This window comes from Leptopilina boulardi, unplaced genomic scaffold, assembly GCF_019393585.1.
Source record: "Leptopilina boulardi isolate dan_hultmark-lab unplaced genomic scaffold, ZJU_Lbou_2.1 LbouV2_144, whole genome shotgun sequence".
NCBI lineage: Eukaryota > Metazoa > Arthropoda > Insecta > Hymenoptera > Figitidae > Leptopilina > Leptopilina boulardi.
Window position 1 is genome coordinate 1,727,962 of NW_026137690.1, and position 25,210 is coordinate 1,753,171.

Below are 25,210 nucleotides of genomic sequence, written 5' to 3' on the forward strand. Positions count from 1 at the left end.
AATTATTGGGAGTTTCATCACGCCTAATAGAACTCCAGACCTGCGGTTATACCTGGGCCCGTCAACCTACCTGACGTCATAAACTCACGCTGGTACCAGCTCTTTTCCTGTGACAACAAAGGACACAGCAGTGGTCCTTTTTCTTTCAACAAAACCTACTACTGAATTTTAAGGTAACTGTTTTATATTCTCACTCCTAACTTTTCTAAACTTGTCGTATATTTGTAGTAACCCTTGCATTCCTTATTTCAGTTGAATGCTGAACTCTCTATTTCCTGGATTGGTTGGTTCGAGATTCCTTCTCTCTCTCATAAGAACGAATTGTTGTAACTAAAAATACTTGTCTAAATAAATTGTAACCTAATTATAAAATTAATCACTATTCTTTTTCTTTCCTGTACCCTTAGTTCAGAGCCTTCTGCTCTGCAAATGAAACAAGAATTCACTGAATCACCGAGCAGCCATAAATAAAATAAAATATTATTTAGTTAGTTATTTCTCTATTTGGGACGTAACAAAACGTTTAGAGATATTAAATATTTTTTTGTATTTACCTTGCCAATTTAAATTGACAAAAAAAAAAGAAATTGGAAAATAATTTACAAGCATAGTTAACTGTTTATACAGCATTTAAAGAACTCTTCAATTTATATAGCAATTTGCTTTTAACAAGATGTACATTCCGTGTTCAGTTAAGAGCAGCTTTTCAAATTAATTTTATTACATTTACATAATTGTGTTTATTCCCCCCCCCCTCTCTCTCTCTCTCTCTCTCTCTCTCTCTCTCTCTCTCTCTCTCTCTCTCTCTCTCTCTCTCTCTCTCTCTCTCTCTCGACAATCATAGTTTCAAGATTTTCCTCTCATATTCTCCATAACTTAAATTGTGGTAATTTTCCTCTATAAAATAACAATCATTTAAACCGTTTTTTTTATCGAGATGACGATTATTGTTTTTATTGAATTTTTTTTAAGACTGCATCTTTGATTTTAAGATGATTTGAAATAAATGCAGAGTATACACAAAAGTGTAATTAAGAATTGTCTGACGAATTTCGAGGTAAGTTAAAGTTGTATTAAGGTACTTCCGTCTGGTTAGAATTTTCCCTTTGTTTCTGGGAATAAGGAACATCGTGGAAGGATGCGGAGGCAAATAAGACGAGAGTCACATCCGCCATCATCAACTTGACAATGCGTCGTTTATGAATCGCGCTTCAATGCTCTCTCTCCGCCTCATCGCAGAAAATGTTGGTTCAAGTTTATATGCTCTTTTATTAATGTGCCGAAAATTCGCATAAAGAGAATTTAATCCAACTTGACAGAGTTAATTAAATATATATATATACATATATTAATGTCATTTAGATCAAAAATCTATTTATTTAATTTAAATAAATATTTTTTTTTGGTTTAAATAAATGTTTATTTGATTTTAATAAATATTTTATACACTGGTTGGTTTTCATTGGCCCCACTCACCATTTGTCATAATTCTCGTCAACTACCGCACCCTGCTCTAGTAAATATTTAGTAACTTTATAGTAACTTTTAATTTTAAGAATGAAGTCAATTTTTTACTAGAGCAGGGTGCTGTAGTTGACGAGAATTATGACAAATGGCGAGTGGTGACAATGGAAACCAACCAGTGTATAAAATAAATATTTATTTAAATCAAATAAACATTTATTTAAACCAAAAAAAAGAATATTTATTTGAACAAAATAAATTTTGATTTTCAGTGTAAATCGACAGAAAACTTGATACAATCAAAACTCTCGAATCGTTAAATTTTCAAGATCTTTAGTTATAAAAATTTTTTTTATGTAATTTTAATTTTAACAAAAATTTTTAGTTTCATTATGATTATATTTTAAGAAGTTCATTACAGAGGCTGAATATTACAATATCCTTGGGAACAATCTCATCAGGACCTCCCAGGGAAATTGTCGCTTTCATCCTTCGAAATTGTCGTCAATATCCTGTCATCTCTTATAGAGGAAATTGTACCCCACTGAGTATACAAATTATCCTGCTGTAAGCTTACATTGTTAAAGAATTAATTTTTATTATTATTAAAATTATTTAAGCCTACTAGTCTATTTATTTGTCGTAAATAAAATTTTTTATTTAGAATCAAATAAAAATTTATTTAAATTAAATAAAAAAAAAGGCTCTGAGACAAATATATCATTTCTCTGGGTGTATTTTCTAAACAGTAGACTTACAGAAAGATAAATTATGGAGATCTTAATTAATCACAGAGAAAGATTTTTTCCCCTTTTTTTTCTAAAACCTTTTTAGAAACAAGAGTACAATACAGTTTTTGCATTCTACTTTTTTGAGAACCTGAATTTGGACTGCGGAATGATGTCGTAAAGAAAGATGAATAAGAAACAAGTACCGTCAACTTTACAAGCTAGAAGTTTGTCCTTCCTTCCTTGAAATTAGTTTCCCAATGTTCTAATCGAACTTTGTGGACTGTGTGTTGAAACTGGGGTGAATTTTGTAATATTTTTTTTCATTTGAAATAGTTTCTAACTTAAGAATACTCCTTTTACTTATTCGAAAGTAGGTTATATTACTCTCTATAGGTAATTCTTCATAAAAAAATATTTCTTTGAAACAAAGAAATTGTTTCTTTGAATTTTGAATCAAAGATAAAATTTGTTTGAATTAAAAAAAAGAAATTTTTTTATCTATTTACGAAAAGAAATTTTTTCTTTAAATGATTTTTTTAATATAAAGAAAAATATATCTTTGAATCAAAGAAATATTTGTTTCGAACTGAGTTGCTACGATTGTTTTTTGCGTAGATTACGTAAATTAGTAAAATTTTTAATTACTGGACAAAAATGTTGAACTATAGAAACATTTAGATGGAAATCATTTTAGCTCAATATCTTGAATGCCAATGGTATTAATCTCCATTCACGGACAAATAGGAAAAAATGTCGCGACGGAAAAAAAAACGGTGAAATGAAATCTGAATAAAATATAAAGAATGGGCATACTCCGTCCTCAGAGAGTGGGTTTGCACGTCAGGGTGATTTAGTGCGCTGCAGAGGTTTGGCAATTCCCATGAGATTGCAAATGCATTCTGTGTAGAATCTCCAAATGCTTCTTCTCTCGTTTACAAAAAAATTTTTTCCCCTCATATATATATACTTATATATTTCTCTTATGTAGAAAAATTGCTAAATGTTAATAATGGTAAATGGTAATAAAACCATTTACCATTACCATAATGTAAATTTATGGAAGATACCATACTAAAAAAAATAGTCTCTTTTTATATTCTTATGTTAAACATAAATCCAATTATATAAATTCTGTCCTTCCAGTTTGATGGCATTTGGAAAAGTCGTGACACTTCTATAATAATTTTGTATTAGTTTATGGCATAAACTTGGTTATATTCCACGCTATAAACTAATAAAAAATATTATAGAAGTATGACGAATTTTCAAAATTTCGTCCAATCGGAAGGACAGCATTTATGCAATTGGATCAATAGATTTCTATCGTATTCTTATGTTATGTTTAACATAAGGAGTTAAAAAAGCCTATTATAGAAGTAGCTTAAACTACGTTAACAATCGTCAATAAGGTTAGGTCACCATTTAGTATGAGGCGTTAAATTATGCAAAAAATAATCAAAATATCGTCAAAAAAATGTTATTGGAAACTTTAACCCATACAACATATAAAATTTCCTAAATTTGTCCTGGAATATTTCATTGAAAGATTCGAAATATTGCAATGAAAGGTCCATGAAATTTTGATGCAAGCAATAAAATGTCCGCCTATAAGAAATATTGCAGTTCCGATTGTACGAAAAATTTCAGCGAAATGTTCAGGAAATGTGAGGATGAAAAATTACTGACATATTATTTTTTAATATTTGCAAAATAAAAAAAAATGAAATATGTTACAAATTTTTAAGTGAAATATTTTGAAAAGATTATTCATTAAAATTCTAGAAATATTCGAAGGGAAATATTTCCAAATGGTTAAAAATACATATTTAAGTAAAACTTCTATAAAATATAATAAATACTAATTGTGCTCTTGTCTGCGAGTTCAGTCAGATTTCGGTTTTGACAATCCGCTAGGGTATAAAATTAGGTTGATAGAAAATTGGGTTGTGACAGAAAAAAGGCTCAGGTGTGGGTCAGTTTCACGTGATTTCCGATCATAAAGGTTGATTTCCATTATTCCCACTCGTCAAAATCCTCACTCGCCATTTGTCATAATTCTCGTCAACTACCGCACCCTGCTCTAGTGAAAATTTAGTAATTTTATAGTAACTTTTAATTTTAACAATAAAGTTACTAAATTTTCATTAAAGCAGGGTGCGCAGTAGTTGACGAGAACTATGACAAATGGCGATTGGTGATTTTGTCGAGTGGGTACAATGGAAACCAACCAAAGGTAAAGAATTGGTAACGTAGTTTATGGACAAATTTTACAATTTTTTTTTTCTTAAATATTTTTAAAATATTTTTTTTTCCAACTTACCATACATTTGTTGAATTCCATTTCTATCGTCTTCTGGTAATTCAAAATTAGTTGTAATTCCTTGATACCAAGGATACATTAGAGCACCTCGAACCGAACTATGAGATAAGCCTAAGGAATGGCCAAATTCATGGGCAGCCACTGCAAAAAGACTGGTTCCTGAAAAATAAATACTAAAATAAATTGCAGTATAAAATATTATTGTAGGATTCTCACAATATATATATATACTACAGGGGCTACGCCCCCCTGCGCGCTTCGCGCGCCAACCCCCCTATTTTTGGCGGGAAATACAGAGAGAGATGAGGGAAGAGGGAAAGACTTACTGCTTTATTAGGGTCTTAAAACAAACATAACCTCAAAATTTAGGTCAATTTTTGGCGGAGGAGGGGAAATGAGAGGAGGGAGGGGGGACTTGCGGCTATATTCAGAGCCTTGAAACGAACATAACCTCAAAATTTAGGTCATTTCTGGCGGGGGAGGGGAGGGGACTTGCGGCTATATTCAGAGTCTTGAAACGAACATAACCTCAAAATTTAGGTCATTTTTGACGGAGAAGAGGAAATGAGAGGAGGGAGGGTGACTTGCGGCTATATTCAGAGCCTTGAAACGAACATAACCTCAAAATTGAGGAGGGGGGACTCCCCCCTCCTAGGTAAAGAATTCTTGAAACAGCGGCGGCGATATCTTTTTGTAATATAGGAAGATATATACAGCAAATATCAAAGAAAATAAAATAAAAAGAACATTTCAGTAAAATAGAGGAAATTGGAAAGAAGAGAAGATTTATAAAAGAAGTATGAAAAGGATATATAAATGATTAAAATCCGATGAGAGATGAAAATATAGGATCTCTTGGCGCAATTTTTTCAAAAAAGAAAAATAAAATAAACATCATAAGATATATATGCAATTGTATTATAATTTAATTTCAAATGGAAATCTGAAACAATCATTTCAATATTCAAAGCGAATTCAACATGGCGTATACACCAGAAGTAAAATATATTATTGATCCTAGAAAGTTACTGGACCACAATCCGTGAGGGTTTTTTTTTTTAAATCACAAAACCGCCACATATCATCATCTAAAATTAATCTACTCTTTCAGTTTAATTGGCAGATTAATTGTATTCTTGAAATCAAATGCCACACAGGGGAAAAAAACAGTAAAATTTAAAAATAGTATACGAGAAAAAAGATTTCTTTGATTCAAAAAAAAAAAAAATATTATTTTTTCATTTCAAATATAAATTTTTTATTTAATTCAAATAAATGTTTTTTTAACTCTATATCAATTTTAAAATTTCTTTGATTTAATGCACAAATTTCTTTAATTCAAAGAAAATTTTATTTTGAATGAAAGAAAACAAGTCAAAGAAATTGGTTTCTTTAAATCAAAGAAATTTTTTCTCCAGGGTGTATGAAAAATTAAAAAAACGAAGTTAGAAATAAAATTTCATTTTTAGGTCGTTAAGGTTCATAAAAAGACGTTGTTTGCAAAAGTTAAAAAACTCGTTAGCATTTGTTGCATATCTCAGAACTTAAATTTCTGCTGAGTGTATTTCTGAAAATTGTACCGCTTTTTTATGATAGTCAGGTTATGTCAGATATTGCAAAGTTTTTTATATTGTTTCAAAACTTGGTGTTTGTATTTCTATGTACAGTTTTTGTAATCTCTTTATAGTTTCTTTGTCTCATTTGTTAAATAAGTGTCTTTAAGTTTATCGAAATAAGACTGATGATGATAAATTTAATTACGCGCATATAATGAACCTGTGAAAAGCTACTTTCCATATAAAATCTTTTCTCGGGAAAATATATTTTAGAAAATTTTTTTTTTTCGTCTTTTATTTCTAGATTTTATTCAAAGAAAGAGCTCTCATGCAAAAGTATGGTTAGTCAAAGTTTATGCTATCAAAACCTGCATTTTTAACAAACGAGTTTAAGCTCGAAGAAAAGTTTCCACGTTCTAACTTCCGAGTGTCGTTATCAGATTTTAACTTTTGTGATATATATATATATATATATATATATAGCAAACTCTGGTATATACATTTTCGTCCGCTAAATTTTTCCGGTATCAGATTTCGATGTAACAATCCACTTTATGCCTTTTTTTCCTACCGATTTATTTATATTTTGGTTTTCATTCAGAGTGTGTAATAAATTTGTGTTGCATCGGCCATTTTGAATTTTTACTTCATGCTATAAATTCTGATTTACGATGTACATCCAATTGCATTAATGCTGTCCTTCCGGTTTTGATGGCTTTTTGAAATGTCGTGACACTTCTATAATAATTTTATTAGTCTATGGCGTATATGATGTAAGCAAAGTCATAATTCACGGTTGACTACCGCACCCTGGTCTAGTGAAAATTTACTGATTTTATAGTAAATTTTAACTAGAATGTTACTAAATTTTCACTAGAGCAGAGTGCGGTAGTCAACTGTGAATTATAACTTTGCTTACATAATACGCCATAAACTAATAAAATTATTATAGAAGTGTCACGATTTTTCCAAATGTCGTCAAACCGGAAGGACAGAATTTATGCAATTCGGTGTATAGCGAATCAAAATTTGTATCATAAAGTAAAAATTCAAAATGGCGGATCCAAAATAAAAGACGTTTTATATTATATACTGTAAGCAAAAACTAAATATAATGTTTATTAGGGAATCCCTGGAAATTCTGTAATTCTCTGGAATCTTGAATACTCAATTTGACACCATCTCGCATTTCTAGGTTAACCTCGAACAAGATGAGCATCATAGTTACCTCCTAGTTAATTATCAGGAGTGACCGATAATTGGACCTCTTCGAGGTGGCAGACAGCCAAAGCCCTGATATTCGAGAGAGCTGCCAGCATTCTCTTCTTTGAGTCATTACATTCGCTATTACGTTCCCATTAGGCCACTCTCCAAAATTCATGTACGCAACATAACCACAATTATCGATTCCTCCCATGTACAATTATTACAATTCTTTTTTTTTTCTTATATTTAAATTCAAAAATTCCGCGTAAAATTAGCCATAAACTACACATTATAGATGGTTATATTTTTTACAAGGTCATCTGTCCATGTCTTACTTGTAAGAATAACAATTTTTTTTTTCCTAATATTATAAAATAACCTAATTTCATAAATTCTGTCCTTCCGGTTTGACGGCATTTTGAAAAGTCGTGACATTTCTATAATAATTTTATTAGTTCGTGGCTAATTAATTTATACTACGCCATAAACTAATAAAATTATTATAGAAGTGTCACGACTTTTCGAAATGTCGTCAAACCGGAAGGACAAAGGTTTGTTTCCATTATTCCCACTCGCCATTTGTCATAATTCTCGTCAACTACCGCACTCTGATCTAGTGAAAATTTAGTAACTTTATAGTAATTTTTAATTTTAACAATAAAATTACTAAATTTTTACTAGAGCAGGGTGCGGTAGTTGACGAGAATTATGACAAATGGCGAGTGGGAACTTTGACAAGTGGGACAATGGAAACCAACCAGAATTTAAGCAAATGGGCGTAATGTGAATTGGACAACGTCTCAATTTGAAATTTTCAATTTTTTTTTATTCTGTAAGTTTCCCACCCCTGTCGATTGTTATGGTAACATACAAGAGTAAAAGAGACAGTGAATTTGTCTTTCTCTTTTACTCTTGTACGTTACCATAACAACCAACAGGGGTGTGAAACTTGGACAATAAAAAAATTTGTACAAATTCAAATTAGGAAGTTTTCCAATGCCGCCAAATTCAAATTAGTATTAATCTGAAATTTAAGCTAAATTTACAATCGTTCTTTTCAAAATTCTGAAACGAAACATGTTATTTTACAATTATACAAAAAATATGCAAAAAAAATAATAATTAAATCAACGTCATATATATATATATATATATATATATATATATATATATATATATATATATATATGACAGGATCATTATTTGCGATTATACACACACGTATAACATTTGCAGCTAACAGCTTAAACCACAATTTCATCGACATTTAATGGAAACTGTCGAGGTGGGAACTACCAGAGAACTCACCGGGTTGACATACACAATGCTACAGTGAAATTGGAATCCAGTTTAACCAAGAAATCTAGTTGTTTTAGAGCACGCGGGGGTGGTTCATCTTCAATATACTGCGATTTACCGCAATTCGGAGTTCAAGCGACCAATCAGAGAGGTGTACGGAAATTGGGAAAATCGAAGGAAATAAGACAGCCGGAAACAAGGGTACGGAACGCGCGTTGACTTCTTTTTTTTTCATGCCACCCGAAAATTCAATTCCCGGATTTCCCTCTGGGGAAATGTGGCCGTCATGAGTTGTATTGACGTTATTTCATTTGCAGTTGATGGGAAAATTAAATTGAATTTTCTCAACGCTCAAAGAGAACGACTTAACTAAAAATTTAAGTTAATTTATTCCAATAAACTCGTCACCTCGAATGAGTTACACATAGAACTTATTTCACACTCCATTGAGATGGAAAAATATTCTTTTCTTGTGGCGCGGTTTTTTTTTTTTAATAATTTGTAATTAATGTAACTTTTAGGTTAGGAATATAGGAAATAGGAAAGATGACACTGTCCCCATTTACCATTTGTCATAATTGTCGTCAACTACCCCACCCTGCTCTAGTGAAAATGTAGTGACTTTATAGTAACTTTAATTTTAACTATAAAGTCACTACATTTTCACTAGAGCAGGGTGCGGTAGTTGACGACAATTATGACAAATGGCGAGAGGCGACAATGGAAAGAGTGTACAAAATAAATATTTATTTAAATCAAATAAATATTTATTAGGCTCTGTCACTTGTGACGTCAGAGGCCTGGAGGGACAACAAATAGACGACACAATGTTATTCTTATGGGGAAGAAAATTAGTTTCCACTTTCATCAATTTTATTCATACTTTAAACATGAAAAACGCTTGTTTTGACATATATAATAAAATTAAAATGTGTGTTGATAATTATTTTGTTATATATTTGATTCAATTGCATTGATAGATTCTCTGAATTCGTGATAAAATATAAATTTTGAGGTTGGGGGTGCTTGTTTACTAACCTGAAATCTTTTACTGTAAAGAAATATACCCATAACCTCAAAATTTATATTTTATCACGAATTCAGAGAATCTATCAATGCAATTGAATCAAATATATAACAAAATTAATTATCAACACACATTTTAATTTTATTATATATGTCAAAACAAGCGTTTTTCATGTTTAAAGTATGAATAAAATTGATGAAAGTGGAAACTAATTTTCTTCCCCATAAGAATAACATTGTGTCGTCTGTTTGTTGTCCCTCCAGGTCTCTGACGTCATATCTTGAACTCGAAATATCTCGATGAACTGACACAGCCTAATTGAAACCAAATAAATATTTATTTGGTTCAAATAAATGTTTATTTGATTTAAATAAATATTTATTTAAGTAAACATTTATATAGTAGAAAAAAACAATGAATCAAATCGATTTTAGAATCGTTCAATCTTAAAATGAAGATATATTTCATGAATCACATTTCCTGTAAAAACATGGCAATATTGCTGTGTATATATATATATATATATATATGTAAAAGATGTGAGTCTATTTGTATGATAAATTGAGATCCATATTTCTTTACCGTCTTCGTTGCTGTCGTCACCATTGAGCAACCAGATTTCTTCTTCGTCGAAATGTGCATCGCCACCGCGATCGCCACCAGGGAAAAAGGCGTGAGCCAATATCTTTCCTCTGCCATCAAACGGATATCCGTCGCCGTGATAACCCCTGCAACGAGACGTGATTCACGATAACAATTTGATCAGCATCCTTTACCGCAGGAGAGGAATATAAACAAGCTTATTTTATACACACACAAATATATTTTTCAGCCAATTTCGTGTGACATTTTTAAATTTATTTATATTGTCATAAATTGTACAACCAATTGAATAAATTCTGTCTTTAGGGTTTGAAAACATTTTTAAAACTCTTGACATTTCTATAATTATTTTATTAGTTTATGGCGTATGATGTAACCAAAGTCATAATTCACGATTGACTACCGCACCCTGGTCTAGTGAAAATTTAGTGATTTTGTTGTAAATTTTAACTAGAATGTTACTAAATTTTCACTAGAGCAGGGTGTGGTAGTTGACCGAGAATTGTGACATTAGTTATATCATACGCCATAAACTAATAAAATTGTTATAGACGTTCGACGGCATTTCGAAAAGTCGTGACACTTCTGAATTAATTTTATTTGTTCGTGGCGTATGGCTTGACCAATTTTATACATTTCTATAATAACTTTATTAGTTCGTGGCGTTTAATGTAACCATTGTATAAACTATACGCCACGAACTAATAAAATTATTATAGAAATGTATAAAATTGGTTAAGCCATAGGTTATTTTCCAATGTCTCCACTCGCCAAAATCCCCAGTCGCCATTTGTCATAATTCTCGTCAACTACCGCACTCTGCTCTAGTAAAAATTTAGTGACATTATTATTAAAATTAAAAGTTACTGTAAAGTTACTAAATTTTTACTAGAGCAGAGTGCGGTAGTTGACGAGAGTTATAACAAATGACGAGTGGGGATAATGGAAACCAACCCATACGCCACAAACTAATAAAATTATTATAGAAGGTGTCACGACTTTTCAAAATTATCCTTAAACAGGAAGGAATTCGAAGTAATGGTATTATAATTATAAAAAAATGGTATTTGCCCAATGAAAAAACAATAAAAAGTTTATACTCACCGATGGAAGTAGACTAAAATATCAGCTTGATCGCTGTTAACTTCCTGAAAGGTGAGTTTGGAATTGGCCGACCAAATAGCGAGAGCTCTGCTTAGTTCGAGACGTACATCGCCTGTTTCCAAGCCACTGGGTTGTTCCGTCCTCAAACTGTAAACAGAGATTGATTGTGGTTAACATTAGTGACATATATAACATATATATATTATTGAATATGTATTATTTTATTTATAATAATATTATAATTATAATTCCTATAAATTGTAATTTCTTTATAATATTTATATTTTCGTAAATTTATAACTTATTTAATTTTTTTCTAGTTTTATATCCAATGGGATTTGTTCAGTTAGTTTGCTCTTCTTTCACTCATAGTCTAGTTACAAAATGTTAAGGTTACGCTTTACGTACCCAACCCTGATTACCATACAGCATCTAAAGCCCTTTCTGCAATAGTATCCTACTCGCCAAAATCCCTACTTGTTATTTGTCATAATTCTCGTCAACTACCGCACCCTGCTCTAGTGAAAATTTAGTAATTTGATAGTAACTTTTAATATTAAAAATAAAATCACTAAATTTGTCACTTGAGGAGGGTGCGATAGTTGACGAGAATTATGACAAATGGCGAGTGGGGACAATGGAAACCAACTTATAATTTTTGGTCAACTACCGCACCCTGCTCTAGTAAAAATTTAGTGACTTTATAGTAACTTTTAATTTTAATCGGAATATTACTAAATTTTTGACCAGACCAGGGTGCGGTAGTTGACCCAAAATTATGACAAATACTGTAACTAAATCCTTAAGTGACTGTGTGAATAGAGCATCATGTACTTCAAGTATTGGAGGACATGTTCGCCATTTATTGACAAGAACAGGAAACACATTTTACTTTTTCACTCAACTGCAAAATGCAACAGCAATTTTTACAGGGAATACACGACAACGACAACCATGGGCTTCATTTGTCGAAGAATATAACGTGAAAATTTAAAGCGATGAAAAAAAAAAATCGATAGCAAATTTGCTTGGAAATATTCATGTGTATAGTATCTCGTTCAGCTGCATATTACAGTAGGACATTCACCTGCTTCTTGTTACATTCATCCATGTCGTTGTACCTTCATTTTACCAGAGGCAGTATGCAATATCGTAGAGAAGAGCTATTGTTCCTGGCAAATAGCCCACCTGTCCACATTGTATCCAAGTATAGCGGGGTGAATGCGCGGATAAAGGACCGTGATATAGAAAATAGTAAAGCCGATTTAACCATATACACATATTAATATCGTTCATTCATATTGATTCAAGAGATTACTTAGAATTATTAGTATAATAATTTGAGTATAAAATAATTTTTTTTACATTAACACGGTTGAAAAACTATCGCACCCTGCTCTAGTGAAAATTTAGTGAATTTATAGTAACTTTTAATTTTAAGGTTGGTTGACATTGTCTCCATTCGCCAATTGTCATAATTGTCGTCAACTACCGCACCTTGCTCTAGTGAAAATTTAGCGATTTTATTGTTAAAATTAAAAGTTACTAAATTTTCACTAGAGCAGGGTGCGGTAGTTGACGAGAATAATGACAAATGGCGAATGGTGACAATGGAAACCAACCTTGAATGTGAGAGAAATTGAAAAAAATCCTAATTTTTTACTTCTTATGCAAGTTTACCAGCCCTGCCGATTCTCATGGTGACGTTCAAAAGTAAACAGAAAAGAGTTTATCTTTTCTTTTACTCTTGTTAAGGCGCTTGAACACCTCTACGTGCCTGAGTATACTTCCGTCGTGTACCATTGGAGTAAAAGAGACACAATTATCTTTTGTCTCTTTTACTCCAATGCTGCACGACGATAGAATACTCAGGTATACAAGCGCCTTAAATTACTATAAGAATCAACAGGGCTAGGAAACTTGTACAAGAAATAAAATTTAAGACGTTTTTCCATTATGCCACATTCATATTGCATCCAATTGCATTAATTTTGTCTTTCCTGTTTGACGACATTTTGAAAAGTTGTGACACTTCTATAATAATTTTATTAGTTTATGGCATATTATAAAGAGCTGAGCAGAATAGAAACGTAACCGGAATCGTAAACGCAATAGGAATAATTATAATAAGTTAGAGAAGGACAAACAATCTATCTATCCTTCTTTAACTTATTCTTCCGGTTGCGTTTGCAATTACGATTCCAGTTACGTTTCTATTCTGCTCAGGCCTTTAATTACTTACAATTAGCCACGAACTAATAAAATTATTATAGAATTGGTCACGACTTTTCAAATTGCCGTCAAATTGGAAGAACAGAATTTTATGAAATTAGGCTGAATTCACAATCGTTCCTTTGAAAATTGTTTTTCACCATTGTTGACGACATTTTGAGGAGTCGTGACACTTCTATTATAATTTTATTAGTCCGTGGCATATGCCAACACTTTTTTTTTTGTTCTTTTCTAACGCACGTGTTATCATATGGTAACACATGCGTTAGAAAGGACAAAAAAAACTGTGGGCATATACTGTAAAAACTATAATAGATAAGACTACCTCTCTTTCCATTCGATCGACACGGATGGGAAACTGCAAAAAGTAACTATTTTTGACTCTTGACATGCTATAAATACGAATTATGACACGTATATTTACAACGTCGAGAAGTTTCCTGAATTGTTTATGAATAAAGCAAAAGTTAATTTGTGTCGACGACAGGAATCAGTGGAGCGCGAGTGTCGACAAGTTTGAAGAGTTCCGACAAGAGGGATAACGGATGGTAAAAGGATGAGGGAGTAGAAAATGGAGAACGAAAGAGAGAGTGAAAGAGAGAGAGAGTTTGTGAGTAATCCTTCGATGGACTGACAAGTGATAGAGAGGCGTTCATTCGGCGATAATTGATCGAGGGCCGATGTATGTTATCGCCATGTTATCGGAAATCCTTCGCAGCATCTGTATATTAACTGAACATATGCGCAATCAATGATATCCTGCTTAGTTCCTGATGCGTAAAAGAGCACACGGTTCACTGATTTTCCTGCTAAGGGCTTCTATATAAACATGTTTGTCTCAGGATTTAGCTTGCAATCTTCTTAAACCACTTGAGCAAATCCAATTAATATACACGGTGGAAATAAATTCAATTTAACGAGATTTATTTATTAAATTATTTTTTTTATATTTTATTTTAATTGTAAATAATTTCACACTAATTGCAGAAATACTGTTTTTCCGGTTTGAGAATATTATAAAAAGTCGTAATATTTCTATGATAATTTTATTAGTTCATGGCGATGGATACATTGGTAAGCCATGAACTAATAAAATTGTTATAGAAGTGTTACGACTTTTCGAAATGTCGTGAAACGTCTATAATAATTTTATTAGTTTGTGGCGTATGGTGCAACCAATCTTATACATTTCTATAATAATTTTATTAGTTCGTGGCGTATAATGTATACATTGGTTATACAATACCTCATGAACTAATAAAATTATTATAGAAATGTATAAAATTGGTCAAGCCATACGCCACGAACTAATAAAATTAATTCAGAAGAGTCACGACTTTTCGAAATGCCGTCGAATGTCTATAACAATTTTATTAGTTCGTGGCGTATGGATTGACCAATTTTATACATTTCTATAATAATTTTATTAGTACGTAGCGTATGGTGCAACTAATATTATACATTTCTATAATAATTTTATTAGTTCGTGGCGTATAGTGCAACTAATATTATACATTTCTATAATAATTTTATTAGTTCGTGGCGTATAGTGCAACTAATATTATACATTTCTATAATAATTTTGTTAGTTCGTGGTGTATAGTGTATACATTGGTTACACCATACGCCATGAAATAATAAAATTATTATAGATGTGTATAAGATTGGTTGCACCGTACGCCATGAACTAATAAAATTACCATAGACGTTTGACGGCATGTCAAAAAATTGTGACGCCTCTATAATAATTTTATTAGTTCGTGGCGTATATACAAGGGATACACCATACGCCATAAACTAATAAAATTCTTATAGAAGTGCCACCTCATTAATTAACTATTAAATTAATACATTTAAGAAAATCTATTTTTTTTTGCTTATTTGTTATTTACATTCATATAGACGAAATATTATTTTCCCGTTTGCTCCGCAGTCACTGAGCATAATCCATTTTCATAGGTTGAATGATCTGACGTTTCCAGTTTTATTACTAGACTAGAGTATCCCTAGGGCGGTAATATAGGCGACTTATGAAGGGAAACGTCATTGTTTTGTTGAATGAAGCGAACACGGGACTTTTTCCGAGTGGAATGTAAAGCTTAAACGAAACGTGTTGTAGCAGCGCTGGAATGTCAACAATAGAAAGAAATATGAGCAGGATCAGTTCATAACTTTTGCTTCACAGTCTTGATATTTTTTACTGAAAAATATTTACGGCATTTTTTAATTCCGTTTATATAAAGATAAATGGATATTTCTGCCTCTCCTCCCCCCCCTCTCTCTCTTTCTTTGTGAATATTCTTAAATGACGATAGTCTCTTTATTTTTTTTAACGTGTCCCGGCGTTGTCAACTCACTGAGAAGGGAAGTTTAATTAACGATAACGCTCGTATTTTTAATGAGATGACCGCGGAAATGTGAATAAACATTATTATCTCGTTGAAATTGAAATGTTGTGACAAATAAAAAAGAGAAAAAAGAGGTTTTCTTTATTGTTCAATGTTTTTTTACATTATAGTGGAATGGAAATTTTTTCCATATTGTAAAATAGCTTAATAACAATAGGGTCTGATTCACAAACACATACATCCAATTGCGTAAATGTTGTCCTTCCGGTTTTTACGGCATTTTGAAAAGTTGTTAGATTTCTATAATAATTTTATTAGTTCATGGCCAAAATACAAAGGTTGGTATCCATTGTTCCCACTCGCCATCTGTCATAATTCTCGTTAACTACCGCATTCTGCTCTAGTAAAAATTTAGTAACATTATTGTTAAAATTAAAAGTTAATAAATTTTTACTGGAGCAGGGTGCTGTAGTTGACGAGAATTATGTCAAATAGCGAGTGGTGACAATGGAAAACCAACCGTTTAAAGGCCAAAACAGAAATTGGATCAGAAAACACACGACACTGACCCCACCCTGAGCTTTTATCAATTTTTCAATGGAACAATTATTGTGAATGTAGCTTAACTTTCAGTTATCCTAATTTGAATTTGATGGCATTGGAAAACGTTTTAATTTTTATTTTACTGTACAAGTTTCCCAGCTCTGCCAATTGTCAATGGTAACGTACAAGAGTAAAAGAGAAAAAAAAATTGTCTTTCTTTTTTACTCTTGTACGTTACCATAACAACCGGCAGGGCTGGAAAACTTGTACAAGAAATAAAAATTAGGACAAAGGCAAATTAGGATGTTTTTCATTTATTACCAATTTTTTAATAGGTTAACTAAAAATTAGGCTAAATTCACAATCGTTCCTTTGAAAATTCGATCGAATTCGAGACTATTAAATTTCGTACAATATAAAATTCACATAATTTCAAATTTAGACAAGTTCAAGTTATATGTTTGTAAATTAGGCCTTATTCTCCTTAGGTTATTTTACAATTGTGGAAAAAGTTTGCACCCCATTTAGTTTCACCCAATAGACATTTTAAATTAATTAAAAATTAACTAATTCATTAGTATTAATATTATACAGTAAATTAATTGATATACCAATCAATTAATTGATTAATAATTAATATAATTGAATTAATTGGTTATTTATTAATCAATTAATATTAAGTTACACTTTAGAGTTTCTACCAAAAGTTGTAACACGCAGAAGCCCAACTCTGCACTTATAACGATAAGTAGCTGCCGTGCCATGATATAAAATGGCTGTTCATTCATTTTCGCGTCAGTCAACCATCGTGACAAAAAAAGAGATTAAGTCTTGTGTAATGTAATTAAATAAAAGGAAATAATTGTATGAAATAATAAGAAAAAAACGTTATTTTCAAGTTTTTAAAAAGTTTTTATCCAAAAATTTATTCAATTATTACCGATGTCGTGTGTAAATATAAGCAGTGCATTGGCACTTATTTTTGACCAAGTTTTCAAAGATTTATTATTTGTTTGAATTTCTTATATTTGCAACGAGGAAAAAGAAGAAGATGTCTTGAATTTGTTAAGGTTCGTATTGTTTTTTTTTTTTTTAAATTTTTTAATGATTTTTATTATATGTGACAATCTGAAATTTTGTGTTTCTGTTAAAAAAACACGTGAAAAAATATATTCTCTCATATTTACTATCTTATGTGTTTAATACGCGAAATTTTATCATTTTCATCAAACATGAGTTTTTAATAAAAGATAAAAAAAATTTTCACCTGTTTTTTTGATGTCAAAAAACGTATCTAAAAAATTATTTTCTAGGGAAATTTTTTTTTTTTTGACTAAAATAACTAGATGTAAGTGATAATTTACCAAACTTTAATTTAACAAACCCAACCCTGTTTAGTAACCTGATATTAATGAACTTTGGTCAATTCTTTCTCCTTTTTCTTGAAAAAAATTAATTAAATTTGCTTATTTTTGTTTCTTTTTTCAAAATTTGATATTATATGAATACAAACTTTATTAAATTTATTATTATTATTATTATTTTGATTAAATTTATATTTAATAAACAATTTTTAAATTTGAAAAGCAGAAATTTATTTATATATTTTAATATGAACATAAACACTATATTTTAACTTGCATTCGTAAACTAAATTTTCATCTATTCTGCAATTGAAAAATTAATTAGGGACCGAATAAGTTTTTATATATATATATATGTTTTTAAAGATTAATTTTATCCAATTTTTTTAAAATAAAATTTATTATTATTTCATTTTAAAGAATTTGTTTCTAAGATGCACCACGGATGACGTCCTTCTAACCTCTATGACCCTAATTTTTTTGGGGTAATATCAGATTTTTTCTATAACTTTGACCAAATTTTGAGGTTATGTTCGCCTACACGCCTATGACCTTCAACGTAAATTTAAGGTTATGTTCTCCTTTGACCTATATGACCTTTAAAAGTTTAAAGGGAGGGTCATATCTTGATCTCTGATAATAATTTTGAGGTTATGTCCGTCTCTACTCCATCAAAAACTTTGGTCCTTGATTTTTGAGGTTATGTTCGTTTTAATCTATTATTCTGTCGTTTGACCTTGAGTATTGATGTTATGTTAATTTTTAACTTATGTTTTTGATATATAGATAGTACAATATCTGTTTTAATGCTTCGCGAATTGAACAGTAGGCGAGTACTGTGAGCTCCCGCGTAACGTCAAAATTCTCGCCTAGTTTTCATTTGAGACAAATTATGAATGGTACGTGAGTCTGAATGCTTCGTGAGTTGAATGGTAGGCGAGTACTGCGAGCTCCCGCGTAGCGTCGAAGTTCCTCGCCTAGCGTTTATTCTTGAATCAGCGGCGGCGGCGATATCTTTTTATAATATAGTAATGATATATATGTATATATACTTAAAGCAAATAATTTTTTATTTGAATTAAATAATTTGTTCTTTTTCAAACGATAATTTCTCGTTTTAATGCAAATATATATATAATTTAATTATCTTAAATCGTAACTATTTAATACAAATAAATATTTATTTAATATGAAAAAAATATTTATTTAATACAAAAAAATATTTATTTATTACAAGAAAATATTTATTTAATACGAGAAAATATTTATTTAATACAAGAATATATTTATTTAGTACAAAAAAAAAATTTATTTATTACAAAAAAATATTTATCAAATACATTTAAATATTTTTTTTTAAACTCTTAACTGGCATAATTCGAACGTAAATGGCACAACGGGGTCTGTTGGACCCAACGCATATTCAAACGTGTATTGTACAGCCAATATTGAATATTTTTGCTAAAAAAGGTATTTATTTTGCAAAATAAAATGTGAATTTAGATTAATATCAAAAAATTTATAATTTATTAATGTTTGAAGCTAATTTATTCTTTTGTATCTAATTAATTGGTATCAAAAAACTTAGAAAATTACTAATATGTCAAATTCATATATATATATATATATATATATATATATTTAAATATAAAAAATATTCAATTAATTTGAGCGAGAAAAAAAATGCTCAGCTCTACTAAACCTATGCTGCTAGTTAAGGGTTAATACAAGAAAATATTTATTTAATACAAAAAAAAAAAAAAATATTTATTAAATACAAATAAATATTTATTTGATAGTAGTCAAGTGTAACCATTTTTATTCGAAATCAAATAATTTTTTTTTTTTTTTTCATCAATTGTAGGGGAAAAAATCCACAAAGTTATTTTTCTAACTCGATATTTGTCCTATAGAGGCACACACTGGATAACAATAAATTTTCTATCCTAAATTCCTAATCGCTATATAAAAAACAAAATTCGCGCGAAGGATAATAATAAATTGTTTGTTAAAAAAAAGACCAAAAAAAAAAAAAAAATACCCGGTACAAAATTCCAATTCTAAAAGCCGAAACACAAAATAAGCGGGCACTATTTTAGCGGAAGTAAACGGTTTTTGTGCAAAGAATAGGTGCGTTCGACCTGCTCTCTCTCTCACTCTCCGTCAGAGCGATTTAAATGTCCTGACTTAACCTAATTAATGGCCAGTTCAATAAATCACTGTCTCGATAGAGACGGGTTGAAAACAGCGGGTTTATTCGAACCGGAATCCCAAGTTCCTGTGGTCGCATTCCCTTTGGGGGAGGAGGGAGGGGGGGGTCAGATAGTAGAAGGAGGCGGGTTGGAATATCGATCTCTGTGAGGAAGAGAGAGAGAGAGAGAGAGAGAGAGAGAGAGAGAGAGAGAGAGAGAGAGAGAGAGAGAGAGAGAGAGAGAGAGAGAGAGAGAGAGAGAGAGAGAGAACGTTAACGCGACGACGACGGTTCCACAAATTCAGTCGTTATACTGCCCTTATGTATAGGGTTTATCGTATATTTGTCGAAACACCCAGGGATAAGCTAAGTGCTCCTTTACAGCGACACATAAAATGCTTCACGGATTTTGATATCGAAGGAGCTTTCGTTATTAATGTCTCACGTTTTTTATGTTTCAAAAAAAAAAAAAAGAAAGAGAAAAAAAAGTACCCCACGAGTTATTCACAGAAAAAGCTGAAGCTTAAGATCTTTATTTTTCAAATACATATTTTTCGGTCATTCCAACAAATAAATTTTCTCTTTTGTTTATTGATAAAAACTGGCGCTTTAATTTCCCCCCCCCCAAAAAAATAAAAATCATTAATTAAAATTTTTTTTGACAAAAATGGAAAAACGAATAAAAAGTAATTTTTACTACTTTGGAAAGTAAAACCGGAACTTTACGCAGTTTCTGGTAATTTTTACTCGAGAAATAGGTAAAATTTACTCCGAAATTAGTAAATTTTACTATTTCTGAAGTAAAAATTGCCAGATACTGCTGGAAAGTTCCAGTTTTACTTTTAAAGTATACACTTTTTTATCTTTGTTCTTTTCAGTGTCAAAGATCTTCTTAAACGCAACATCATTTTTAGGATCTAGATATTTGGAAAGAGACATTTTTTGCTTTTTTTATGCAATGTTTTATTTAATTTATTGTCAATATATGCATCGTTTATTATAATACAAAACGCAGAAAATATCTATAAACATTACTAAAAATAGCAGCACAAGTGGCAGTTTATATCAGCTTCAAGTGTGCCAGGTTCATGTATAGTTAATGTAACTATTTTTAAGAAGTTAATAAGTAATAGTTGATTTTACGTAAATATGTAGTTAAAGTAAAACTACAAGTCGGTAGTAAAATTAACTTTCTTAAGGTAGTAAAAACAGGTGAAATTGTAGTCAACTTAAAATTTGAAGAGTAGTAAATCCAACTATACTATTCGGTAGCAGTACAGAAGGTCCAAAATAAAAGGTCCAAGACAGATTATTCTAACCGAAAGGTCCAAAGGTTGAAAAATCCAAAATCTCGAAAGTCCAACATCTAAAAAGTCCAAAAAGTCCAAAACTAAAAATTTAAAGTCAACAAGTAAATCTTCAATCTGCACCGCAAATATATTTTTGTATTATTACCCGCCGAATGTTTGGTGTACAAAAACCCATCGATATGTAAATAACGAGTTTTTACCCAGTAATATAACTTCCGCGGTTGCGTTATCCATTTTTTAAATAAATTAAATCACGACAAATTTAAGATTGAAAATTAAACACAAAAAATTTCGAATAATACCACGACGAGAATTTACATATGAAATGATGTAAAACATTGAAATTATGGAATCAAGGTTACACGTTAAACAACTTCATGTGAAACAAATAAAAGTGGAATAAACAATTTCTTTCCCGCTGAAATAAAATAAAATTTTATTGGACTTTATATTTGTTGTACTTTTCAATATTGGGTAATTTTTATTTTGGACTTTATGGTTGTTTTTAACCTTCTAATTATTGGAGTTTTTGTATTTTGGAGTTTCTAATTATTGGACCTTTCGTCCATTGGAACATCTAATTATTGGACCTTTCAGATTTGGACATTTTATTTTGAATTTTTTGTACTGTAATCGGTGAATAGTATGATAAAAGTAGTTCTATGAAATGTAGTAAAAAGAATTATTTTCTTTAATTAATATAACTGCTTTTTGAGTAGTAAATTTTTTTATTAATTTCTATGATTTTATAGGCTTCAATAAAATTCTTGTTGTAGAATTAACAAGTCGTCTATAATTAAAACTACTATTTTAAGTAGTAGATTTTTTACTATTTTAATTAATTCGATAAACTTAATGAAGATTTTTGATGTAGAATTTACATATCGTTTTCAGTTAAAACTACTACTTTAAGTAGTAGATTTTACTACTCAAAGTGGTACAATAGGCTTTAAGAACATTTTTGTTGTAGAATTAACAAATCCTTTGTGATTAAAACTATACTACTTTAAGTAGTAATTTTTGACTATTTTAATTAATTCAATAAGCTTGAAAAACGTTTTTGATGTAAAATTTACAAATCGTTTCCAATTAAAACTACTACTTTAAGTATAGTAGCTTTTACTACTTAAAGTGGTTCAATATAGGCTTTAAGAACATTTATTTCGTAGAATTAAAAAATCCTTTGCAATTAAAACTATCACTTTAAGTAGTAGATTTTACTGCACTATGCAATTAAACAACTTATATTATAATTAAAAGCTGAAAAATTTACAAGTCAAAACTTAAAAAGAATAGTTATAGCAACTAATAAAAGTAGTAAAAATGACTACTTTAAATATAGTTAAATTACCAATTGGACAAGCAGAAAGAAGTTTTCGAGTAGTTTGCAGACTGTCGTAGCGATCGTGCGTGGTTTTTTGGTTTGGTTTGAAAAAGCACATTTATTTTCATTTAATTACAATATTACATAAATAGGACAAAAATGTCTTGCAAATACCTATTACACTAAAATTTATTATTTTGATCTGCTATGCAGACATAGTTCTCGTCAAATAACAGTTTATAAAATAATGTGTTTTAAATTCGCACACACTAATAACATTTGTTTAAAATATATGAATAAATCACTATAGTCTTTTAACATTTGCTTAGGGAAAAAAAATTTTTTTTGTTTGCGTGGTTAGTCGGTTAAGGTATTGGATAGCGAGCGTTAGGGTCGAGGGTTCAATTCCCGTCGATTAGAAAATTTCTCTCTTAGGTACATAATCGTTAGGGCATAAAATAAGCGTCAGTATATGAAAAAGTCAATTCTACTGATAATAAACAATTATAAATAAAAAATAATTTTATTTTCCTATTTTGAGTAGTAAAATTTACTATACTTAAAGTGGTAGTTTTAATTGCAAAATATTTATTAAATGTACGAAAAAAATGTTCTTAAAGCCAATTGAATTACTTTAAGTAGTAAAATCTATTACTTACATCTTGAGTTGTTTTAACATTTTTAAATTAAGTTAATACAATCACAAAATGTCATTCTACCAATTACATTTTTAATTGATTTAACTATTTTTATATAGTTAATAGAACCGTTTAAATTCAGTTAAGGACCTATTGTACTACTCAGAGTAGTTAAAATGTAGTAAAATCTACTAGTTTTTTTTTCAGTGTAGTAAAAGTTACTTTATTCATTTTTCCATTTTTGTCTTGTATAATATTTTATATGAAAATTTTTGTTTACAATTATAACAAAATAATGGACTTTTAAAATCGTTTTGATGGGTTTAATATAAAAAAAAAATTACCCAAATTTTATAAGATAAATAAATTTTTCCAAAAACTACTTATATCTAATTAATATGCACAAGTTTGCTTAAAGAAGCCGTTATTGCAACTTGGAATGCAGTGTGTGGTATATATATGTATAACTTGTCGCTCTAGGGAATTATGAAACTTTGTCAAAATCCTATATTACGAATTTTACTTGGAGGGGTTTGGAATAACTTTTTCCTCCAGAGGATAACACACAAGGTTGCATCGAATTTAGAGAAGACGACACTAAAAAAAAGAAAAATAAAATGAAAATTATCGAGTATAATAGTTTTAAAAGTTCTTTTTCAAAAAAAAAAAAGCTTAGTGTATTATCGTCAGATTATGCAAATTTTTATTAAGCTCTCCGGCGTGAGATAGCAATATATGTAAATAAGAAAAAGAGACGGGGGGGAGCTTCTTTCACAATGTAAATTCATTAAACTATTTCTTGCTCTAAAAAAAACTGTTTTAAATATAGAATTTTTTTTTTTTTTTAAATTGAAGAAATCTTTTTTGTTTTATATAAAATACAATGTATACCATTGCAGAATTAAAGTAATCAAGCAGGCTTCATTAGAGAGTAACGAGTTTTATACAACAAAGTGAAAAATCTTATTAAGAAAATGAAAATTTCTTGCGCACAAGATCCTTGACGTGTATGTCAACCCTCTCGAGTATTATTAAGATCTGTTTATTCTCTTTCGTGAATTTAGAGATATCCCGCACTGCGATTACAAATTCCGGATATGGCTTAGAATATAATTTAGCTAAGGAAAAGGTATTTCTAAATGTAATTTTCCTCTATATACGCTAAAAATTGATCTGATAATTTTACTAAACAGCATCTATATGAGATTTAATTTCAAGTTTTCTCAAGTAATTTTCAAAAGGTCGAAGAGACTTTAATGAGTAAAAGAGGTATAAAAAAGCAAAGCTCGATAGAACTTTTTAAGTAAGCTCAAAACTTATCGTTAAGACTTTCTGCTTCGTAAGTCGAATACAACCTTTCGCTTAACTTTAACAGTTTTGCTTTGCACCTGGACTACACACTTTTCCTAATGGATTAGTTCCAAACCCCCCCGTTCAATATGCTAAAAGCTGAATTTAGACACAACTTTAAGAATTAAAATTGGAAAAAAAAAATTTATTTCCTTTTATTTTCCTATATTCAAAAACAATTGTTTTTTTTTTCATTTTTAATTATATGTGAAACATCGATAATAAAGAGAAGTACATAGGGTTTGCTTTTTCAAGAGTATTTTCACGTACAAGTTGTCAGCAAGTGAACGTATTTCACCGTCACGTCCCCTTTATCACGACTACGTGATAAAATTACGCGTAATATACCGGGAGCTTCGGTGAACGTCGCACTAATTCATTCAACCCTCTCTCTTTCTCTCTGTCTTCTCGCCTAACACCTCATCCCCTCCCCTCTATCTCTCTAACCTTTATATGCCAACACGTGCCACATATGTATATATATACACACACCTAGTGTGTTGGGGAGTTTAGTCAAATTTATACACCGTCAAATTTACGCTATGTAAAATTCAGCTTGCATTTGTTTAACACAGTACCCACCTTTAATGCATAGCATTT

The 25,210-nt window shown here is 30.3% G+C and overlaps 1 protein-coding gene across 1 annotated transcript in view; it reads right to left on the minus strand.

Moving 5' to 3' along the window:
• Window positions 1–25,210, minus strand: part of LOC127291585 (matrix metalloproteinase-2) — a 153,115-nt gene that overhangs the window by 9,049 nt on the left and 118,856 nt on the right. The window contains exons 4-6 of the mRNA XM_051320781.1: window positions 11,311–11,457; window positions 10,186–10,331; window positions 4,516–4,674 (exon numbers count right to left, since the gene is read on the minus strand). Of these exons, the coding sequence (XP_051176738.1) occupies window positions 4,516–4,674; window positions 10,186–10,331; window positions 11,311–11,457 (452 nt within the window). The remainder of the gene's footprint in view (window positions 1–4,515; window positions 4,675–10,185; window positions 10,332–11,310; window positions 11,458–25,210) is intronic.